At 39.6% G+C, this 23,252-nt stretch overlaps 2 protein-coding genes across 2 annotated transcripts; one reads left to right on the forward strand and one right to left on the reverse strand.

The window, feature by feature from the left end:
• Positions 1–2,434: 2,434 nt before the first annotated feature.
• Positions 2,435–23,245, reverse strand: LOC135495478 (RING finger and SPRY domain-containing protein 1-like). Its single transcript, XM_064784165.1, has 13 exons — positions 23,193–23,245; positions 21,948–22,514; positions 21,497–21,662; positions 21,213–21,339; positions 20,929–20,987; positions 20,421–20,628; positions 20,158–20,273; positions 19,806–19,949; positions 19,547–19,658; positions 6,309–6,411; positions 5,541–5,693; positions 5,267–5,371; positions 2,435–4,776 (listed from the first exon to the last, which is right to left on the reverse strand). The coding sequence occupies exons 2-13, from the start codon at positions 22,316–22,318 to the stop codon at positions 4,692–4,694; spliced, it is 1,749 nt and encodes a 582-aa protein (XP_064640235.1). The 5' UTR covers positions 22,319–22,514; positions 23,193–23,245; the 3' UTR covers positions 2,435–4,691.
• LOC135496027 (uncharacterized) lies at positions 8,260–19,172 on the forward strand. The gene is made up of 5 exons (XM_064785130.1): positions 8,260–8,347; positions 10,352–10,510; positions 11,129–11,154; positions 14,547–14,703; positions 17,068–19,172. The coding sequence occupies exons 1-5, from the start codon at positions 8,260–8,262 to the stop codon at positions 18,957–18,959; spliced, it is 2,322 nt and encodes a 773-aa protein (XP_064641200.1). The 3' UTR covers positions 18,960–19,172.
• Positions 23,246–23,252: the final 7 nt, after the last annotated feature.

Here is a 23,252-nt window from a genome sequence, read left to right on the forward strand (position 1 = left end):
AAGAGAGCACTGTCTTAAAACAGTTCAAAATGTTCCCCCAGGCAAGCCTGGAAAATGCCATTACATGTACATTGTACATGTATTGTCATTCCCTATGTTTATGGTGAAAAATTAAGACATGGTTCTACATAGACCGGACACCTTCAATTAGAGATAAAACGCGCAGAGAATCCTTTCCCTTGGCACATTCACTGGGTGAGGTCAAGTCTCGAGTAAAATTGGATTGAGTAAAAGTTGAGTTTACTTTTAGTTAACATGAACTCTTTACCCCAGGTTCAGGTTAACTCTGAGTAAACTCGGAGTATACTCAAAGTTAACCCAGAGTATACTCAAAGTTAACCCTGATATAACCCTGGAGTAATTCCCAGTAATTGCCTTACCAGGAACAGATTCCATGAATCCTGAATCTGAGAATCTATGTATTAGTAGGCCACATGCAGTATATCAGTTTCATGCTTCACACAGAGCTGTCTACAATACTCAATAGATTTATTTGAAGATGGATAAGGGGAAAAAGAGATTTCGTTGGACTGAAGAGAAGATGCTGTCCAGTTTGAATTACCTCAGGGAGAAACATAACAAGTTCAAGCTAGTGAAGAGGCACCAGACACTTACTGACTTTTTCAATGATGTCGCTAAAAGCCGGCCTCCTGGTGAAGTTTTCTCGTCTGTCTTGGTCGGCAAGAGCTACTAGGACAGGCATAAAAAACATGGCTGACAACTTTTCACCCTACAGAACTTTACTCAAGACTTGACTTCTTCCCAAGTAAACTCAGAGTTAACTCCTGCATTATTCAATTCAGTTTTATCAAAGATGGCGGCTCTGCTTGGGTTGAGTAAACCCTGGGGTATAATTTGAGTAAAACTTTGCACAAATCCAGAGTTTACTCTAGGTAAATCTGAAGTAAACTTTACCCCGGTTGAGAAGTCAAATATCGGGTATACTGGGGGTTATCTTTACCCTAGGGTAAAAATCTCAGGGTTACCTTTACTTTACTCGAGACTTGACCTCACCCACTGTCATTCCTAAGGACAGTTTTTCCCGCCATGCCAGGCCTGTTGTAGCAGTTTTTAATGCCTGCGCCCTTCTTTATATGGAGATAGGCCCCTACACTCCGGCCGCAGTAGAGTGACCCCCTGAGATTTCATATCCGCAATGGCTAATCATCCAACGTCTAAAGTTCCCCGCCGCCATCTGTGCAGTTCATCATGAGGAGAGACGATCAGAATGACGAAGGTCTCTATAAAACCATAATATATGTATTTACTGGGGTAGGATATTTTCATGGGGACAATTGAGGAGAGTCCCTTTGACTACGACCAATCAGAACAGTCACCAGGCGACATTTGACCAAGAAACCATGAAATGAAAAAAAGGCATTGGAAAAAAAGGTACGGAAAAAAAGGCACTAGGTAAAAAAGGCACTGGAAAAAAAGGCACTAGGTAAAAAAGGCACTAGGAAAAAAAGGCACTTGGAAAAAAGGCACTAGGTAAAAAAGGCACTGGAAAAAAAGACACCAGGAAAAAAGGCACTGGAAAAAAAGGCAATGGAAAAAATGGCACCAAAAAATGTATGGGAAATCTCTGAGAAATCTCTACTACTGAGATAAAAATAAAAATTTCTATGTGCATTTCTATGTGTAGTTTTTTTCTACATCAACAGAATACTGGGTGGTCCAAAAAAACGGAACAGCTTATTTTCAGTACCCTCCGACCAGAAAAACTAGCTTGGATAGGCAGGGAATCCTTATAAAAAATAATACAAAGATCATCCGATTTGGTCCAGTAGTTTAATCAAGTTAGATTCAGGGTTCCCTCACCAATAACCTATTTCTACTAGATACAATAGTTTCACAAGAGTGGCTATTGACATCTTGCAAAACATTCTTGATGAGTCTCATTGCAGTTTTATTGGTGAGAAAGACTTGGAAGCACATTACACATAGCACATTACACATATAGAAATGCACGGGGGGGGGGGGGGCACCCCAAATGAATTTTGAACCTAGAGATTTCCTGGTGCCTTTTTTACCTAGTATAGCGATTTCCTGGTGCCTTTATTTCCAGTGCCTTTTTCACCTAGTGCCTTTTTTACCCAGTGCCTTTTTTTCCAAGTGGCTTTTTTACCTAGTGCCTTTTTTTCCCGTACCTTTTTTTCCAGTGCCTTTTTTTCCAGTGCCTTTATTACCGTCTACCGTATATGGTATAGCGTTTGCATTAGCATATTGTTTTAGGTGAATATGCCACACATTGATTGTAGTCTGCAATATTATCATGGGCACTGTGTAGATTCTAGTACTCCTAGTTTGCATCAATTTTTGTGGAGAGTCCCTTCAGATATATTGTAGATTTCTGATGGACTGCAGTATATCTCTCTCAAACTGGCCACACTCCGTGAAAGACTCTGGAAAAAAGAACTAACTCAACAACAAGTTGGCAAAAAGGAACAATTTAATTCACTACTGTACTAATGAACTGATTTCATCATCAAGCATGATCATTTACAAAATAACTTTCTTCCACCAAATCATTAACAGTGTCAAAGATGGATGGCCATTAACATGAAAAACAAATAAATAAGGTCCACTTCAACAAGATGGTGTCATTATTACAAATATACATTGTGTCTATGATAAAATTCAGATGTATGCTTTTCTCAATCCCCCAAGAAATCTCCCCTCATTGGCTAAACTATTTTAAAGGGGGAATATAGGCAGGAGCAGGGGGGTTGATTTGGCCATCATCACAGTAAGGGCACTGGGTCATGTTTGATTCATTTATCCTCGTACATGTGTGAATAGTTTTCACTTACTGTGAGATGGGAGAGACCCCTATTGGCGCCTTCATGTAACTGTATCTTGCCTACCCAGCTGCTGCCTATATAGTCCCTTTAAGTCAACATCTGAGATTTTACCTCTGTGAACAAGAAGTATTCATCTTTAGTCTCCAATTTGCAATGGCAATCCACTACCCCCAAAACTACACAAACTTACAGTAAATCAATTTTTATTGCACGAAATGAAAGACTGCAAGCATAAATTTAGTCTTGTTTGGCACCTTAGATTCAGTCAATTATACATAACCACAGACAATAAAAAGAGCCTGCAGAGGACACCATACCAGAATGATCTGCCATCGAGGTGGTCAAAGGTACGTCACTCATCCATGTGGCATTTGTCCCTATAGTAACGTGCAGCATGGTGACATCAACTACGACATATCGACTCTGGCACACTTTGTTGTCAACTTCCCACTTTAACTCTATACTGAAACATTTCAGTAGAACTCGGATGAGCTGCATATCAATGTTTAACTTGAGCGTTTCTGACCGGCACCCATTTATACAAATGGGTGGAGTTTGGCAAGTTAGACAAAGACACCCTGCCTAGCGTCTCACACTGACAATAAGGTTAGAACCAGCAGCCCCTAAACTGCTAGCTGAGAGCCAAAGCAACAAGGCCAGAGCGGCTTCTGCTCCCTGATCTGGTCTGTACAGTGTATTTATATTTACCTTTATAAGGACTTTCAGGGCGTTTAGTCCAGAGCTGCTCCTGCTCACTGATCAGGACTGTATTCATATTTACCTTCATCACTTCACAAACAATAAATTACTACTTTTTTTGTACAAGTATCAACATTAGATGAACACAACAAGCAAGGTTTTCCCTGGCCTTGAATTATATCGGCCCACAGACTAGGTGTCAAAACCAAAAACCTGAACATTTTCATTGGCTGCTTTATTTCACTGATGATAGGCCAGCTTCTTCAGTAAACCCAGAAAGGTTTGTGTCCCTTTTAAATTTGCATTTTTCACCATGGTACGCCAAAGTAGCGATTTAAAAAAACAAGATGGCCACAATGATTTCTGTAATTATAAGACAGTAAGCAATCTACCCATCAATATTACACTAAAAAATTGACGAACCTGCAGAACTTAAAATCTAGATGGCAGCACCAGTACTTAAAGGTACACTTCCAGTGCATTTTCCATTAAAATTAAGTTTTGTTGATTTTCTCCCTAAAACTCATCAAAATAGAATTAAGGACCAATAAAACAATATTTTTGGTGCTATTCCCCCATGTAGAGAATATTCAATATTCATTTACCCGGGAAATGGCTTTCTCATCACAACCATGGTCCACTTGCCTGCAGGGCCCCCTATTGGCAGGTTCCTCATTGGGGGGGAATTGGGGGAGGGGAGACTTACGAATCAACAAAAACAACAACCCATGAGCGTATTCAGGTTTTATACCATATCTACAATAGCAATCATGATCGTAGTGCAAAATAGGCATGTTTATCTACAACACTAATATGTGAAAGCCACCAAGCCCCTTCGTTGTAAACAATTCTGAGCCGATGCCTAGCTACAGGTATCTAAGAATTGAGAAAATATTTTCGTCGCTACAATATAGACATTTAAACAAAATATCACATCTCTTACGGTTTCAATTAAGACAGACTGCGTAACATATTGGGCATGTACTTGACACTGGTCAAGATGTGAGGCTAGGCTTAAAGGGAGTTAATAGGAAGGATAGAGACAGGCCGGAATAAGCTACACAACGCTGCCAATAGGTGTCTCTAAACCATCAATTGGTCCCCTAGCTCCTGCCTATAGTCTCCCTTCAAATATCATCCAGCAGTGAAGTCAGCTGTCCAATTGTCTCTGCGACAAGAATCCTGCTGCTAAGATGCCTCCGTTCTCCCAGTGATTACCTCGCGGCATAAAGGACAGTTTTCCAGCTGTAAGGCACAGGTCATGCAGAAGCCCCTGCAGTAAGAAAAGCATTCTTATTCAGCACAGAATATCAGGGGGAAATGGTATTTTTCAGGATGTGACAGGTATCCCGTATACCCCAATTTAAACTTCAGACACACTAACAATGAAAATACCATAGTCGAACCTCTCTTAGAGACATCCATGGGACTAAGAACCACTTTGTAGAGAGGTATCCTGACTACAGAGGTGGAATTGAATGAAAATGATCAATTTGGGACCAAAATTAATGTCCTCAATAGAGAGGCGGTCCTGCTTGCAGAGGTGTCGACTATGGTGCCATCTGCAGTATGAGTTGGAAACTAACAAATGTGGTACATCACGACTGGTGGTCATGTATATGATACATCACCACTTGTTAAGGGAGCAGAATGAAGAGGGCAGATCTGTCAATTTTTCTATATAAGAACTTTCGTCTTATTTTCTTCCATCATGCTCTTCATCAGAGGACACAATAACTACTTGCAGGACATTGTTTACTTACGTGTGAGCACAGGGTTGTAATATCACAGTTGCTCGGTTATCAAAACACAGAGTACAAGAGTCCTCCTTCACACTAACTGCCCGGAGAAGGGCCAGCTTCTTGTGCCTGAAAAGATAACAAATGCAAAAAACATCACAATCAACCCCGCTGTAACTCTTTGCCGGCCGAAGACAAATATCTCGTCTTTTGGAAAAAAACGCCACCTGCCGAAGATGAGCCAAACTATGGCATAATAACTTAGAGTCCATCAACCTGAAAGTTGTGTCTGACTTACCTTGGCAGGATCACTTTCTGTTCGTCAGAGAGATAGCCATGTTCGTTGAAGGTGCTGAACTTTCTGGCTGGGGGGGAGGCAAACGGGTATAGGCCAAAGTTGAATTCACACTGTTGGAATGACATGAAACTGGCTGCGGCAAAGAATCCTGATCTGAAATTGGAAGGGAAGTCACAATTTAAAATCATCAATATCAAGAATTGATAAAGACCACTCTTTATTGTATTCTTGATATCAAGAATAGAGAGATACACAAGAAAAGTGACACGCATGCATTTTGCTGCCTCCAACTTACTCAAATGACAAAGCACACCCACTGAGTCAATCAAAAGGAAAATACAGGCAGGAGCCAGATGGGCCACATTATTGTTCACATAGCAGCTGATAGGTGTCTCTGCTATCAGTTCTTACTGTAGAATAGCACTACTTGTGTTTGTACAAGGACTCTTTTTATCACGGAGTAAAAAGAGGCCCTGTTCCAATTGTTGGTCTCCATGTGACCAAGCAGTGCAGTTAGGGAACTAACACCAGGTTTGATTGATGGTTCCTCGTACAAGAGTGAATAGTTATATACTAAGAAGTAAAAGAGACATTTAAACATGTGTCGGCGTGTAGCCAGCTCTTGTGTATCTGTTTATATATACAGGTCTGTTTACAGGCAGGTAAAATGTCCTTTGTACCGGGTCCCTCGAACGCCTTTTAAAAAGACATTGACACGGTATATTTGCCTCTCAGACAACAGCCAATCGCTCCAGAACACAAACTTACTTTGCATTTTTGAAGAGTTTTCCATTTGGAGCGAGAGATTTTCCATTGAGTGAGAACACAATCTTTTCACCGTCCACGTCAAGGAGAAGGCCAAGAATATCACCTGTAATGAGACAACCATGACAGAGTGGTTAAAAAATACATTAAAAATATCTAGTTCCACCAGTTTTGAACTTACCATAGGTGTCATTGTCATCAGGTTGAAGTACCTTTCAGTATTTCAGAACTACAAGGGGTCAAGTCCTTCCTAAAAAGGCCTATCCTAGGCTATAAATTCAGCATTCCGAAATCTGTTACTATTTTATAATGGAAAACATGTCCAACTACTTCATCCAAGACACGGGATATAGGATTAACTACAGATTATCACTGCTGGACACCTGGTAACTTATTTAGATTTTAATTTGTACTAAGTGTCAAAATATTAGTCCGATAATGAAATGACGACAACAAATCAAATCAAATTCTAAATACATCAACACAACTACGGTAAAGTATTGTGAGTATAAGATTAATTTTGGGATTAAGTGATGATTACAAGGAATATTAAAAGATTTAACATTATAGTGTTCCAGTTTGGCCACAGATCGATGATAAAGCTTAAAAAACATTTCCTGCAGGTTCAAAAGACGGCTCTAGCGACTTTTCATTTACAGTTTAAGGCTTAACTCAGAGTTCAATATTTTCCTGTCCTTTTTGTTTAAAGCCGTTTAAATTCTGTGGAATTAACCTTTCAAGTTCTGTGTGTAAATAATGCTTGGATCAGTACACAACAACACCATCGTTGCTTTTATGAGCCATTTTAATCACCGCCATTTAGTCCTGACTTCTCTAAAACTAAGCCCAATAAATGTCAAATATTTTGGTCAAGCTGATTAAGGTTCTACAGGATTAAAATGTTGCCGGGCTGAAAACAAAAGACATGTGTAGAGGGTTTAATACCCAAAGTTAGACCAAAATAGCCCGAGTGAAATTTGCCTGGACAAGTTTAGAACAGACCTTTTTTTCTTTTTCCAAAAGCCATGGAGGAGAAATGAACTCGAAGAGAACTTAGGAAAATAACCATGATGATCAATACATCTGACAATGAGGAAATCTTTCTCTGGAAAACCAAAAGTCGATTAACTCCCCAAGTGAACTGCATTTTGGACAAGATAATCCCTTAGAAGGTAAGCCAATGACATAATTGGATTAGACAATTTTAATCAATTTGACTTCTTCTATATTGATAGGCAAGATCACTCAGGATTTCTTAATCAGGAATCAGTCCATTTTTTTCATTAGTCATGTTGGTCATGAAATAGACTCGAGAAAGATTTCCAGTCCGTAAGTTTTGGATTATCACCTACACAGGATGATTAAGGGAGACCTGAAACTTTTGAAAATTTCAAATAAAAATTTTTTCAAAAAATGTGTAATTCCTACAGACAATGATTTATGCTTGGCCAATTTCATGGAACATAAATGACACATTAAACTAGGCAATTAACTTTGCCAGAGGAAATGAAACGATACAGTTATTTATGAGATGCACACATTCGAAATGGAAAACGCAGATTCAGACGGATTATATCTGAAGGAGAAACTTGTACTAAAACTATTTAAGCGGTCACACAAGCATGTGACTAACTTCTTTTAAAAAATGTGATCGGATTGATTGATTTTCCATGTTCCATTGCAATAAAAAGGCTTTAGGCACAATGATATAGAGATAGAGAAGGAAATTGTGAAACGCATCATGAAATTTTGACTTTTGAGACTGCAGTGCATGCACGGCCTGGTGCGGTTGTGGGTTTTTTATTACTTGTTCATAAATCCTTGCAGCTATGGATAAAGTGACACAAAAGACAGCTTGGAGTGAACACAACTGACCGACACCAAGACAGGTGTTGCGATGCTGCACAATCCTGAAGTTCCATATATTAAGGAGGCAAAAGAGGGCGCTTCAAAGATGGGGACGCACTTGGAACTAATCTGGGATGTCTTGAACACAAAGGACAGAGAGGAATTGAGAGACGAGGAAGACTTCGGAATTGAAGGTATGTCCATTACTTGCTGTCACTACTTCTTTCTACACAGGAGTACAAATGGTTACCAGGCTTGCCTGGGAAGTTAAATTGCGATGGATCTGCATCCGATCCAGGGGGAGTGATACTCCTTGTTGATGCTACAGAAACCAAGGTACCCTCCAATCCAAAGAGCTGTTTGGAGGTTAAGGGAATACTAATAGCTGAACAAACTTAAGCTTTTACTCTGCGATTGTCAAAAATACTCCCTTTTTATGTGACGATTCGCCCATTGTTCAGTGAAAAAGTTCAAATGTCTTATGTGCAATTAAAAACATACCTGCATCAAGGACATGTGCAAGTTACTTCTCTAGCATGTTCAGGGGACAAGGGTTTACCTGGTAACAGTGATAACAAAATTATCTCATATAGTAAAAAGACTCAACAGTAACTGCTCAGCCAATAAATCTGCACGACCGGTAATTCCATTTATCATAAAGACCAAACCAGATAGGCAGAATGTTATTGAAATAATCACCAAGGTGAATGCAAACAAACAAAAACGTACAATCCATATTTCACTCATTTTTCTTACCAATCTGATGATTGGCTTGTGAAGTCCACATCAGGACAGTCACTGAACCGTTCGATAAATCGATAAAATTACAGTATTGTGTTTAATACCGGGTATTCTTCATTGTTACGGTAAGCTCATTTGCTGTAACCAATGCCCAGGGTGATAAATCAATCGAACTGGTAGACTGTTATGGTCTAGTCATGTTTTGAATGCAATCGTTCTGGTATACTGAAATCATGTAGACAGTGTGGTTGACAAAGTAACTAATTCACGTCTCTCGTGGATAGGCTTACTCATCTATGTGACTGGCAAAGTAGTGTTGATTTAAATCGCTCCGAGTTGACCTGTGATCATGATTGCATCAGACAAAAACTGCTTGTTTGTGGTGGTCATCCAAAGGACTCGTAGGGGCATGCAAACCGAGACTCCTTAGAACCGTGCACTTGAAGTCAAGTTGGCAGGAAAACATTTGATTTTAGGACAAGGACACCAACGTTAGTTCACAACTCAGTTGACCAGGATAACATTTTAAGAGGCCAAACGTCAAAAAGCATGAACAGGGAAGCACATATTTACACCTTGAAAAATAAAAACAAAGTAAACTGCCTTTCGCATGACAGACAATTACAAAAATGAGCATCGAACTGAAAAAGCACCGTGATCCTCGAGTTTGACGTCAAAGGCCTACTAGACAAGCATAAGTCATTAGTAAGAAAACAAATTTTCATAGCCCCGGGCAGACCCCTCTCAATAAAAACAAGGTAAGTACCTCAGACAAAACTTTAGAATTGGATATTTTATGCCAACATTTCAAAGGAGTTGACAGATCAAATGACTTCCCTTATAAAAAGATTTAACCATTAGGCTGTCTGTAGCAAGGAATAACATGGTGTACGCAAGGAACATCACCTTGTAAACAGGGAATGGTTGAGCTGATCGGAAAAGCCTATGACAGGGACCACTCTGGAGTTTATCAGCTGGATAAGATCACACGGGTTGCTTGCTATCGGGCTTGAAGGAATAGTGATGAGGCATGACATGCGGTCCCCAAGGAACATCATCTTGTGAACCGGGAAAGGATGTGCAGAACTGTAAAAGTTTACGATGATACTGGACCAGTTAAGATCGACCTGACAAGATTACAGGGACTGTTTTTGAAGGAAGAGTGATGAAGCATGACATGCAGTCCCAAAGGAACATCATCTTGTAAACCAGGAATAGATGTGCAAATTAGTATTTAAGCGTAAGACGAAGGGGACCTGTTAAGATCTGCCTGACAAGACCACAGAGACTGTTTGCTATTTTAAGCTGGCTGGAATGAAAAGCAAGGTGAGGACACTCAAAGCAACAAAATGATTACAGGATTTTAACTAGTTACTCAGAATCAACGAAACTGTACAATCTTTGTAGTGCAGTTTGCTAGAATTATCGGATAGGTTACGTGAAGTTGTCTTCCGCAGATGTTATCAATATATTCACCACCATGGATCAAAATCATGAGAAATCTTGTGCTCAATCCTTTGACAAGCAGTTGAAGATTTTGGGATATCTGCGGAAGAGTCTGCAGTTCTTGGATGATATTCCAGAGGAGAATTCATTACAAGGGTTGAATATTGAAGGTAATCTAATATATTTCTAGAACTATTTCTCCCAGTATTTTCCAGAGTCTACCCCTCTTTTGGTATTTTCCAGTATCACCCATTCTTCTGCTTTGCGTTCACTCATTGTGACAAAGTTGTGCACACTATAGCTACCTGAACTTTACCAAATTGACATCATAGCTCCAGCCAGTAAATGACACATTTCCCCTTAACTTTAATTCAACGAAAGAACATTTGTGGCAGGTGACAAGAACCTTCCTGCAAACTGTGAAAAACTAACACCTTACCCACACAACAAAACAAGCCAAAATTGTGGAAAACATGTTTTTGTGAATAACAATTTAATCCCAGCCGATGTTTCTCAGGGACTACACGTTCTTCCTGTTTTGCAATTAATACATCAAGCATGTTAAAGGTAGGATGATATACCATCATTTTTAAATTCTTTCTTTTGAAAAATCCATTTGAATATGACTTACGTATTTTATTGCACTGGTGTTTCAACTGCACAACTGACATGTGAAGTTCTTTACCGTAATCTTATTTGGGTCACAAACTCTGCATAATTTAAAACTAAACTAATAGGTCACAAGAAGTGTTGGTAAAACAATGATAAACCTAATAATTCCTTTTCAGGACACATCGATTGTTTTATAGGCTTGGTAGGAAAATTCCTAACCAAGACCTAAATTTACAAGTATGCAAGAACAAAAATAGATTTTACAATACCCTTGTTAGTTGTGGGGTCCAGCAGGGAGGTTTAATGACTGAAGCGGTAGGGACACTAATTACCAATGGCTTATGGCTAGGCCTACTCATTTTCAAAGACTGAACACAATGCCATCAAAACAAACCTTTCACTCAAAACCAAGAATTTGAGAGCAAGGTGATTAGTAGTGAGTATTAAAAATAATCTCTCAAAACCAACATTATTTCTGATAGGCATATTTTTTTCACAACTTGGAGGCTTGTACTTGTAGCTTGTATTTGGTCCTGTTAAGTGTTCTAGAACGGAGGCTGACCCTTTAAAGGTTGACTGACAATACTGTAAATGGTACGTAGAGACTTTCTTAACATTGTTTTGTGCTGATATATCTTCTTCCAAGGTATAGAGATTAATTTTTGGCAGTTGCAACCATTAGTTGATTAGATATGCACAGAGAACGGCAGGTGCCATATTTGAGATCACATAACCAAAAGTCTATAGCCCAAAATAAAGATTTTTTGGGTTTCCATTACCGGGTATTATCTTTTTTTCACTTACTTTTTCAATCAGATGACCATGAAAAGGTCCTATTAAGAGATGAGTTCATTTATATTATGGAACTTGCTTGAAAGATTTCAAAGAAACCACTGAATGAAGACAATTTTCCCAACACAGTGATTTTGTGAACTTGCAATTAAATTCTACAAGGCCAGTGAAGTGCCAAATTAAAACCATTAGAAGGGAGATAAGTAAGATGTAATATCTGGAAATGTAGAGCCCATCCCTCACAGGTTTTAAGGGCTGATAGTTCAACAGTTGACCTCACAGGCGCTTTTGCCCCATTTCAAATTCAGGACTGAGTAATAATAGTTGCTTTTACACGAGGACGGTTTTAGCCCTCCTCACCTCGAGCCACTTGAAGCCGGATCACCTGTAACTGGCTTTGCGCTGTCTACACGGAGACGGATCAAATTGCCGGCCCCAGGTCAGTTCAGGCCACTTAAACCACTAACCCGTCGCATGGTGGCGCGTGTTTTCATGAACTGCTATATACCGCACTACTCGATTTTAGTACCGTGCGCAAAGTGACTCGAGGCCAGATCGGTTCTACATGAGAGATTAAGCGTCTTGAAGTGGCTCCAACCCGCCTCAAGTGACTCGAGACTGCAGTGCTAACGCGCCTCGGGTCAGGTCACTTGGAGACGGTTCTGATTTCGTTCTACACGGTAAAAATTAACCTGACCCGCCTCGAGCTGGCTCGAAGCCGGTTCCAACTGTCCTCGTGTAGAACGGGCTATTACTTTGAATCAGTAGTTTTATGCGCATTGATAGGTAATCAAGGTAACAAAGCCATTACTAAGGTATACCTATTCGGGATCATGCAGATGCAAAAGTCTGGATATTTGGATGGGGGCAAAGTCTGGAAATTTTGTCCAAACTTTAGCCGACCATGTTGCTGATTGAAAGAAAGTTGACAACTCAACAGTTAAGCTCATTGGCGACAAAACGTACATTAAAGTACATCTATCACAATGATAGAGCAATATTTTTGACCTAATTAAGCCAATTTTGAAGTTAATAATCTACAGTTGCTATTTGTATGACTGAATAGTTCAGCGTGATATCTCACATTTCTGACAAAAAATTGTCCAATTCAGTAAAGTAATCAGCACTCCTAATTGCTCATGTGCAAAACCTGTCCCCTTTGAAGTTGTGGACCCCTGGGCACAGTACTGTCCACCCACCAAAATCAACCCCGTAAATATAATTGCAACCATGGCCTCCTTCAAGAATACTCAGGTAAATCAGGCATTCTTGTGCCAACAAAGAACTCTACCGAATTCCGAGACCTCCTGGCTAGATAAAAGTCATTCTCTAGGGCAATCTAATCCAATCATAGGCCTAGGAAAGGCTTCAAACATAACAGAGATGGTCATATAATGATAATGATAGCATTAAACAATTTGGAACATACTAGTGTCAGACTTAAACAACGCTATATGTATAGTGTCTTCTTGTCGAATGACTGATCGGAATAATTTGACGACTGATTACCAATTATTGAAAGTACTGCAGCAGACGGGTTTACTTCGGTATTTTGAAGGTCTCATTCAGTCATAACAGTCAACGACCATGAATTTATGACTAATAGAGCAAACGAAAAAGACAAAAAAACATTTCTAAGGGAACTGGTGGTCAAGGAACAAGGAATATTAGCAGCGGTGATACCAGCTTTGAAGCATTTGGCCAAAAGGATAATGCAGGGAATAAGGTCGGCTCACAAAGTCTAAGAACTGACGGTCAATCCACCAGATGTGGCTTAGTGACATCACGAGGACAGCGCAAGAGGTGACTCAGAGATAGGTGTCAACAGGACAGTATCAAGAGACACCGGTTCAGATCCACACCTAGCAAAAAGAGGACTAACGGCAAACTATCAGGAAATGTGACTTGGTGACATGACAGCATATAAAGGGTGACTTGGGACGAAATGAGAGATTCATAGCAAAAATATGATCCTTATTCATCCCTGAGTGCTAAGGAGGACTTTTAACTTTCAGGCCGTTTTTTAGAATCAACGAGGAAGGAACACTGTCAATAGGTACAAGAGATAGAAGGAAGGAATAAAGAAATTGTGAGACAATACCCGCAATATCGGTCCTTGACAACTGTCACAGTAACATAAGCAGACATTCTTGGACAACTGAAGGTATTTAAGGGTCGAAGTTCCCTATGAGTGCTGAAGGAATAGACAGAGAAATAAAGGATTAACCAATCTTTCCCCAAACTTTGATAAGAATACATCAATTTATGGACTATTTGAACAATCTAATTGGAACCCAGGCTTCTTAAAGGGAGTTGTAATAACGTGGGTAAAATACATCACACTTTACAACCCGACTTGACATGTATTCAACAAACTGACATTTGGCTGAGGTATTTAGGATTTAGAAGGTCGAAATCTGCAATATAACACCCAAAACTACCTGATTGCATCGAAGGTTTTACAAGTTTTGCGATTGATCACGTTCAGGGAAATGCCATTCGAACTGAAAAACATGGAGATTATCATCAAGTGTAACGACATCATAACTGACCAATACTGGATTACAAAGTGTAACGCATTTCATATACAGTTTATTGAGATTTTCCTGTTAAGAAGTCTTCTGGAATACTGAGTAATCGAAATTGAACTAGACAACTATTTTATAAAATCCATTTCAAATCTGGACATAGCATGGATATGAGAAATATGAGAACTGGACAAGACTTAAAACTGTCTGGCTCAGTTGTGTTGAACAGGCCTAATAAATAAATGATTCCGTCTGATCGTGATGCTCTTGCAAGGCTGATATAGTCAACAGTGAGGAGAGCTGTGATATAGACAAGACAGTTTTGGAATCCAAACAAACACGAAAACAAATCATCATGTTATCATTGAATTGGCTTCCGACCGAAAACGAAAAGGAAAAAGATCCTTTCATGACATCTCTTGGCCTGATGGGTAAGTAATCGCAGAATAATTACCTTGGCAATATCTGCCACCCAGCCTAAACATTATGACTAAAAAGTTAGTTTTAACATACAAAGAATATGTAAGTAAAGCATCACTGCAGCACCTTGTCTTGTACCTGGTACCAAAATCTCACAGCAGGTGGCATATACAATAGAAAATAGCTCCTATTGGCTCGTTGTCGCTTCATTTTTGTCACAAAATAAACATGCCAGAAATATTTAGAACTTTAGTGGCGCTTATTTTAAGCACATTCTAAAACAAATTATTCACTTTCTCTTGTGAGATGTCAAAAATTGATGCAGAAAGCTGTTTCCTGATAATGCCACAAAGAAACAATCCCATCATCGTTCAATTTAAAACCATCACGCAATCAACAAACTTACAGAAAGAAACCTGATCCAAATGAAAGGCAGAACTCCGCCATTACAATCCAACATGACTTTTGAACCGGAAGTGGAATGTAATATTGTTACTTCATGCAACTTATTCAGAGTACATATCAAAATATTGAAGAAAAATAGACCAACCTTAACCTTTGCCCCCTGTGTACCTGTTCAATATTCGTGGGAGATAATCTATTTTTCCAATATTTTAAAAGTTTTACTTCGAGAACATATCCTTCGTCAAAACAATGACGAATATCTGAATAGATACTGGGCCAAAATGTGGAGAAATTAATCCTTAAAACATGCCGCTTGATGGCAGACATGAAACCTCAAGTCTGGGCCATTGTGTCGAATGTTTAATCCACTTAAAAATTTAGGAAAATTTCATGAATTTATTGCTTTTTAAATTTGAAATGGTGCTAAGTTAGGCGGGCTTTCCCTGACTGCAGTTTCTAAGGGAAATTTTTGTTTGTCCGTGTTGTATTTTAGTAGTGCATGTAGTAGAAAGGCCTGAGGTTTTGAAGTAGCGAAATGCATGTTAGTGCCAATACAGCGTAGTACCGGGGAATATATGAATGAAACATTGGAGTCATGGCTACTTTTTCATGATGATATGTATTCGAGGAGAAGCTACGGAGCAAAGATTCTGATCATGGAGAGGATTGATTCAATATTGATTTCAGACCCATCATTGTGTCATTTTCAAAGAAGATCTTGATTAGACTAGTATCAAATGAACTTTGGTTCATTTTCATTCCACACAGCTTCAACAAAATGGATTTAAATTTGGACAGAAACATAGACCAAATATCAATTTGATGCATTATCCTGACTATTCTGGGGTTCAAACAAAATCAAATTTTCAAAAAATATCCCTGTAGTTAGGAAAGGATTTTAACAACTCAAAATGAAGTACCCTGGGAGAGGGTATCTCGGTCGTGTTAAAAGGATTCACAAAATTCAACCGAGGCCAACTTGGGAGGAGACACGGTCATCGATTGATGGTAAGTCCTTCTTTGAATCAGAAAGAGGTTCAGCCTACCCTATTGATGTCTGATGGTACAGTACTGTCCATAAAAATGTGACCTTAGCTCTCCTTACACTCAAACAAATGTAGTACAATTTTCCAACATAAAATTTGGTTTTCAATGTTTGTCATATCTTTTCAATCCCAGATTCAAACATCCCCCAAATCACTTCCTTCAAAAACCTACAAAATGTGCAAGAAATGGCCTCATATCGGTGTAATCAGAGTACTGAAGAAGTCTGCTTGCATTCGAAAAGCTCTTAAGGGAATATACAGCTGCTTACTACCCAATGGTAGTTGGTAAATACAATTGTTTAACAATGCCTGTCAAAATCATCAAAAATTGAAAAGATGGAATTCTAAATTTGAAAGGAGATCAGGATTAAAGGCTTTGTACAAGTACCAAAATGTTATGTGTTTAAAAACCCTTTGAAATACTGATGACTGCTATATTTCAAGTTCAAGGTACAGGGCGTTTTTGTAATTCTTCAGCTCAAGATTGCAAAATAAATTCTTTCTTATCAAATCTTACTTAAAATTATAAATTTATCGAATTTAAACTTTGTGAAATTTAAAAAAATCCGTTCTCAAGTTTATAAGCTGTCAACATGCCAAAGAGAATGTGAAATGACCTTGTCCAGAGTTGAAAAGCCTGCAGTTTCTGACCTCACTGGCACAAATTGTTCACTTATCACTTGAACAAAATATTACTGGCAACCGGAACTATCTAAATTGCCAATCACAGGTCAGACATCACGAAGCGGCTGGGGTATGGATCAAAAGCATAATCTTTCATATATCTATTTCAGAAAATTAAAACCTAACTTATAAAACTTTCTTCATATTTTCAGACTCAAAGGGGGCACCACATTACCTCCAACCAACACAAATTCATCCCAAAAAATCCTATCATGCAACGAATCTTCATTATCTTTGCAGGCAACTTCATCATCATGAATGAAGAAAGAGACGACGGCTGTGCCAAAGCCGACAGCGGAGCCGCAGCCGAGAAAAACGAAAAGATAGACGGCGTACGGAAACATTCGTTCACGGAAAAACTCACCGGCGTAAAGAACGCAAGGGCGGAACACCGCTTGCAACAAATCAATGGTACTCTCAGTCGGGAGCAAGCGAGACAGTTACGTTTGATACACGATAATAAGAGCGTACTCCGACATGAGTTTAAACTAATGCAGCATGATAAGAAAAAGAACACGCTGGAGACGAAAAAGCGTTCAAATCCCCACTATGACTTTTCATTAGAAGAAGCCGGCGTGGCCAAGTCAGAACAGTATTTAAAAGAGCCCGTCGAGGGTTGGTATTTGCAGAAACAGAATGCGATACGTAGGCGTTCTGTTGGCGATGCGACACAGGTGACGCCACTTGTGGCTAAAGCGCGAGAGACTTTGAAACAGAGTGAAATGATGAAGCAATTGGAACAATATCGTACGGAGCAAGGGTTGTTTACAGCCACGCCTGATCCTGGTTCCAGTGAAAATATCCAAAATGTTGGAAAGAGACCACGTTCGAAATCCGTCTCCTTAGATTCACTGAGTCTGGTTTCGAGTGCTAATTCGACAGGCAGGCATCAGGATAAAGTGTTCCGGAAGGAGAGCCCAAATATTCTCCCGTGGACCCCACGCAATCCAACCATTGACATCATCGTCACTGACCTTGAAACTAATGAAGGTCAAAAGGTCGTTGCTTCTGGAAAACCTGTGGTGAAGGTTTCTGGTACGAAATTTCATGGTTATATTAAAGATGAAAAGACAACATTACATAGCATATTGCATAGGGAACAAATGGTGGAAAATGAAAGTCCACGGGGTAGCAGCAGGCTTACGAACAGTGCAAAATCAGTGTCCAAGGTGACGTCACAACGAACGATGAATGGTGAAATACCCACACCGCGTATATCAAACGGGAAGCCACACGTTAGCTTTAAAGTTAAGGAAAATAATCCCAACGGAGGATTACATAACAATTTAAGGCGACAATCTATCGGCCAAGCTCGCCCACATTCTGATCTTCAGGCACGCAGACAAAGTACTGGGGGAATGCCATCAACTCGTCGCCCAGTCACTCATGAGATGCTGGTACGTGAATCAACGGACATCAAAATACGCATGAACAAGTTTTTCCGCAACTTGGAGAACACGAAAAGAGGTGTATCAAACGATGAAGATGACGACGAATCTGATGTTTTCCCCATCATTCCCCAACTGATCAAACACCAAGGACATATGTCTCAGCGCTATTTAACCCCGACACCAGAATTGCAGAAAACCTCACAGAGTTTTAATAAGAGTACTTCGGTTGACATGTCAGCTTTTGGAAGCATATCAGATGGGGATTCCATCCCGGTGCCTAAAGAGGAAGGAATGTATGCAATCATCCTCAATGAAAAAAACTATGACGCAAACCCGGGACCGCAACGTAAGATGTCTGCCGCATCGAAATGGACATTCATGTTAAATAAAGTCACCGAGAATTCAGCACAACGAGATCAAACACCGCCAACTCCAGATAATAATCGGCGAAGTTCTATAATTAGTTTGACAGGGAGTGAAATCTCCAACTGTTCAGGGGGTGGGGGCCGCCGGCGCAGCAGTATAGGAATACCCACCCACTCAATGGAGCGATCGAACCGCCATTCCGCAACCTTCAAACTCCGTAAATTAGTTGGTGAACTCATGAAGCAGAAGACACGGTATGAACTGAATGAGGTGGAGGAAGTAAAAAGAAAACTGTCCGAGGACTCCCAGGACCAAATTTCTAGGTCACGGACAGAAAGCATGACAACTGAGGGAACAGCAGAACATGTAGATTAGTAGGATAAACCTAGAGCTAGAATTCAAGGCTTAACTAATCACCAAAAGCTTGATAGCAGCAAAAGAGGGCTGCTTTAGAAGGACTGACCATCGGTATACATTATAATGCCTCATCTGAATTTGAGAACAAGACGAAACTTGTTGTTGTCTAAATTCGATCTTCTTTATTTCAGTGAAACAACACATGCACTGTATATTATTTGCAATAAAACATGAAAAAAAGAAATAAACAGACATTATTCTAGAAGTTGTGTGGTCTTCTTCAATTGATACCCAAAACATTCATTTGGACATTGGATATCATACATACAAGGATCTCCATCATTGCAAGGATTACTATCTTTCGGAGTTAAGTAATGAATTGTGGAAACAAATTTCCAGTCAAACGTGGTCAGATTTCTTTTGTGCGTTGTTTCAAATACCTCTGACAGTTGGTGCAGACATCAGTGTCTAACAGCTTGATTTGAACAGGCTACTTAGATTCTAATAGAAAACAGCGTCCATCAAGGACTGGCAAATGTCCTCCGAAAAAGCAAGCACAAATGCAGGTCCATCTACTGGTAGAGTTTTAAACTACACATACATACCTGGTTTCCAACAAGGATGCAAATGTGCCTCACTGTGCGCATTGTGCCAGATCAGCTGGCGGCAGCCATCGTACGCTATGCTGAATTCATCATCCCCGATGCCATAACCCTCCTGAAAAAGAATGCCATGGCTTTATAACGGACAGACAAGTTTTTCTCAAATATAAACCGCACAGTATTTTTTTACTTCTGGAGATGCTTCGTCTCTAGGGTCTCCTTTATGGAGAGGTCTAGTCTACTTTTATGACTGTGTACTCACATAGTTGAGGAATTTACTATGTTTTGTAGCAAAGCCTATCTGCATGACTCCTGACGTGATTATCTTCACCTCGTAGTACCAGACACCACTTTCAACTTGAAAAGTACATCGTACACTCTCAAAGGATGATGCATCACATCTTGCCTGAAGAAACAAAAAAATGAAATTTAAAAAAAAATGAAACTGAAGATCAACATGTCATACGCCAAACACATCTTGTGCACCACTAAACCATAGTGGCGCGCAAAAACACTCATCCCACCTTGGGGGAGAAATACTCCCTGGAGACTAATGCCACCAGTCAAAGTGCAGAGTGAACGCTGAAGAAGACGACTTTGGTCTAGACGCCTACCTCCAAGCCGTTAGGAGACAACTTGAGATATTCACTGACATCGTTGTCATTCAGCATCACATTCACTATCGACTTGTTCACTCTCTCGTAGGAAAACGGCCGACCTTCTCGCACATCTGTAATGAAAAGCAGTAAAATTAATGCAAAACACCTAATAATATTTTAGTCCTTATTTCACAAAGTGCACTTTCGTGGGTGGTGAAAATGTAAAAATGTTCCAAGCTATTTCCTGTAACATGATCCACATTTCTGCGTGTACTTACATAAATTATCCAAGCACCATCTTGCGCAGAAGCCGACCTCTCGTTTTGTATATGACGAGTGATTGCACCAATCTTCGAAGAATTCTAACAGGTTGGGTTCAATTTCATTCAGCTTTTTCGAAATTGTCACCTTATTCTCACTTGTTTGCGAAAACTTCTCCAGGGCGATGAGCGAGTGCAAAGTCACACACTCATTACATAAGCTATTCTGTAAAGACAAAGTTCGGAATTCATTACATCCAGAAAATAAAATGAAGACACAACTGATGTCTGAATATGCACCATGGCCTATCCACATTGTTAGTTATATGATGAGTGTCACGTATCTAGAAGGTTGTGTAAATGCACAAAAAAGCCATGAAAAATCCAATACTCTAAACCTTTAAGGTTCCAACTAAACTGCGAGATGTTACAGTCATCCAAGTTATTCCAATTCCTTTCTCATTTCATGAAAAAAAAGGTATTGCTCCATACAGATTTCACATGGGAGCCAAACTCATACTCTTACCATGTTCCCAAAGAGGTAGTCTAGTACATCTTTTGTCAAGAGATGAACACTGATTGGTCCTGAAAAGAACAGGATATAACACATTAGCCAAGGCACTCAATTTTTTAAACCTTTCACTTGATGGACCAGAATTTTCGAAAGCTGTTTGCTCTGTAATACCACTCTGTCAGACTGGATTTTGTTGGGAACAAATTTAGTTTTTTTTTAATTTTTAAGGCCCTAAATTTCCTGAAATAGGAGCTAACAAAATGTGGTGCTCCTGTAAATATGTATTTGATACTGACCAGCAAGTTTTTCAGCAAGACAACCAAGCACCACACAAATATTCCTATGTTTCTGAGGATGTTCTCTGGCATTTATCGATGCTTGATAGTTCAGCCTGAGATTTGAACACAACTTCGCTATAGATTCCTGGAACGCAAAAAGATCAATAATAACAAGGCAAACAAAGAAGTAAAGTGACTGGCTCAAGGTCACAACTAAGTTCACAAGTGAGGTCATCTATGTGAATTAAAAGAGACAATTAATTCCTGATGGTACCTCAGGTATCATTGCATAATCAACTAACCTTGCTGGGTAACGGGCAGTCGTCCAACAGCAGAATGATAACAGCTGGTCCAAGTGGGTCATCGTGAGGAATGATGCGAATGAGAGACTTCACCACGGCCAGCCAACCCGACTCTCTCTCAGCTATTCTATGCAGGGTAAGCATGGCTTCAGGAGGCTCTTGGTCACTGGAAAAAAACAGTAGAAATAGCATGACTACGTAGATTGTAATCATTTGGATTAATTCATTCAGTGATTCACTAATCTGCTAGGATTGCAAGAAGGTTTACATGTATACACATCGTCTCAATCCTGCAAAAAAAGTGAAGAACTCTTTCCCCAAAAAGCGTGAAGGGAGTCCAGGCCTGATGCACAAACCAACAAAAATTGCAATAATTTACCATGACATTATTTCCATGAACCAATGAAACTATAAAAATAAACAGCGACCTTGAATTGACATGACAACTTACTTGTCCACAAGTGTCCTGATCAGACCCAACGTTTCCAAGACAAGTTCGTCCACTTCTGACGTTGGTCTCTTTCTGGCTAGAACTGCCCGGTCCCTTGGCGATACCTCCACAGTCTGGGTGCTCACATGGCTTCTACTCATGTGACCAGGCCTGGTGCCAACTTGGGACTGCACATCATGGTGATGGTGACGCGGTAATCCCCCATCAAGTCTTTCTGTATCATTTTTATCTTTACAAACACACGCCCCCATCGTCCTCGATACCAATAGGTAGGATGCGCTCGCAGAATTTTTACACCAATTCCAGACAACAATTGGTTCCCTATTTATTCTTCTGATGGTCAGGAAGGAAATCCAGAATAATACGATCATTACCAGTCAATGGTGGAGCAAAAAATATCCATTCACTAAAAAATAGCATTACCAAAGAATAACAAATTATGACTGACAACAATTCACACAATCAGAATCAAATCAGACTTCTAGATCTTGTCCAGAATAATCAAATTCCTCCTGGGAGTAAACTTCAGTTCGAATTCTCTTGATGATTAGAATTGGTCACCAAATGCTGAAAAAGAGAAGAAAAATTTCATAAAATCATAAACAAATATAGATTTTTCTTGTGATTATGATTATTTCACAAAGACTGGAAAGAGTATGAATACATCGCTATTTGGTCAGAAGTTTTTGAACCAAAATCGTATTCAGGTTCTATTCTGCAAGTCATGGACGGAGGGAGGCGACAATAACTCATCCTACATGTCATATTCAAGTCACGGCATGAAGTTTGCTACATCACGTCGCCCACTGTTGAGTGGCGTTAGCCCTCCAGATGTGGGCAACGAAAATGTTTTGCATGACATGACCGTGTAGGCCTATTCTATTTATAAATAATTATATAGACCTAGGGCCCGGGCGTAGGCCTACATACAGTGATCATACACTCAGGCAGTCACTGTACGACAGCGATAGGTTAGGTAGGTCATAAACCAATGAAACTATCTTCACGGTCATCATGTCATGAATGATCTTCATCATTCATGTACATCACACACGGGACCGGGTATGACTCATTTGAGTGTGTAATTTAGAATAGAACTGAATTTGAATAATGAAAATGATCGAAAATATGCTTGTTCAAGCAATTATGACGGTTCATTCAGTTATTGGCATCAACCACATTTACATTATCTTCACTCCAAACACTGGTGTTGAGCAAATCAGTGAATAAACAACAGAAATATACCGAAAATCCTGTCAAAATATTTTTTGGCCACCATATTGAAATTTTCTATTTTTAGCTCAA

The sequence above is a fragment of the Lineus longissimus genome, chromosome 11, assembly GCF_910592395.1.
Source record: "Lineus longissimus chromosome 11, tnLinLong1.2, whole genome shotgun sequence".
Taxonomy (NCBI): domain Eukaryota; kingdom Metazoa; phylum Nemertea; class Pilidiophora; order Heteronemertea; family Lineidae; genus Lineus; species Lineus longissimus.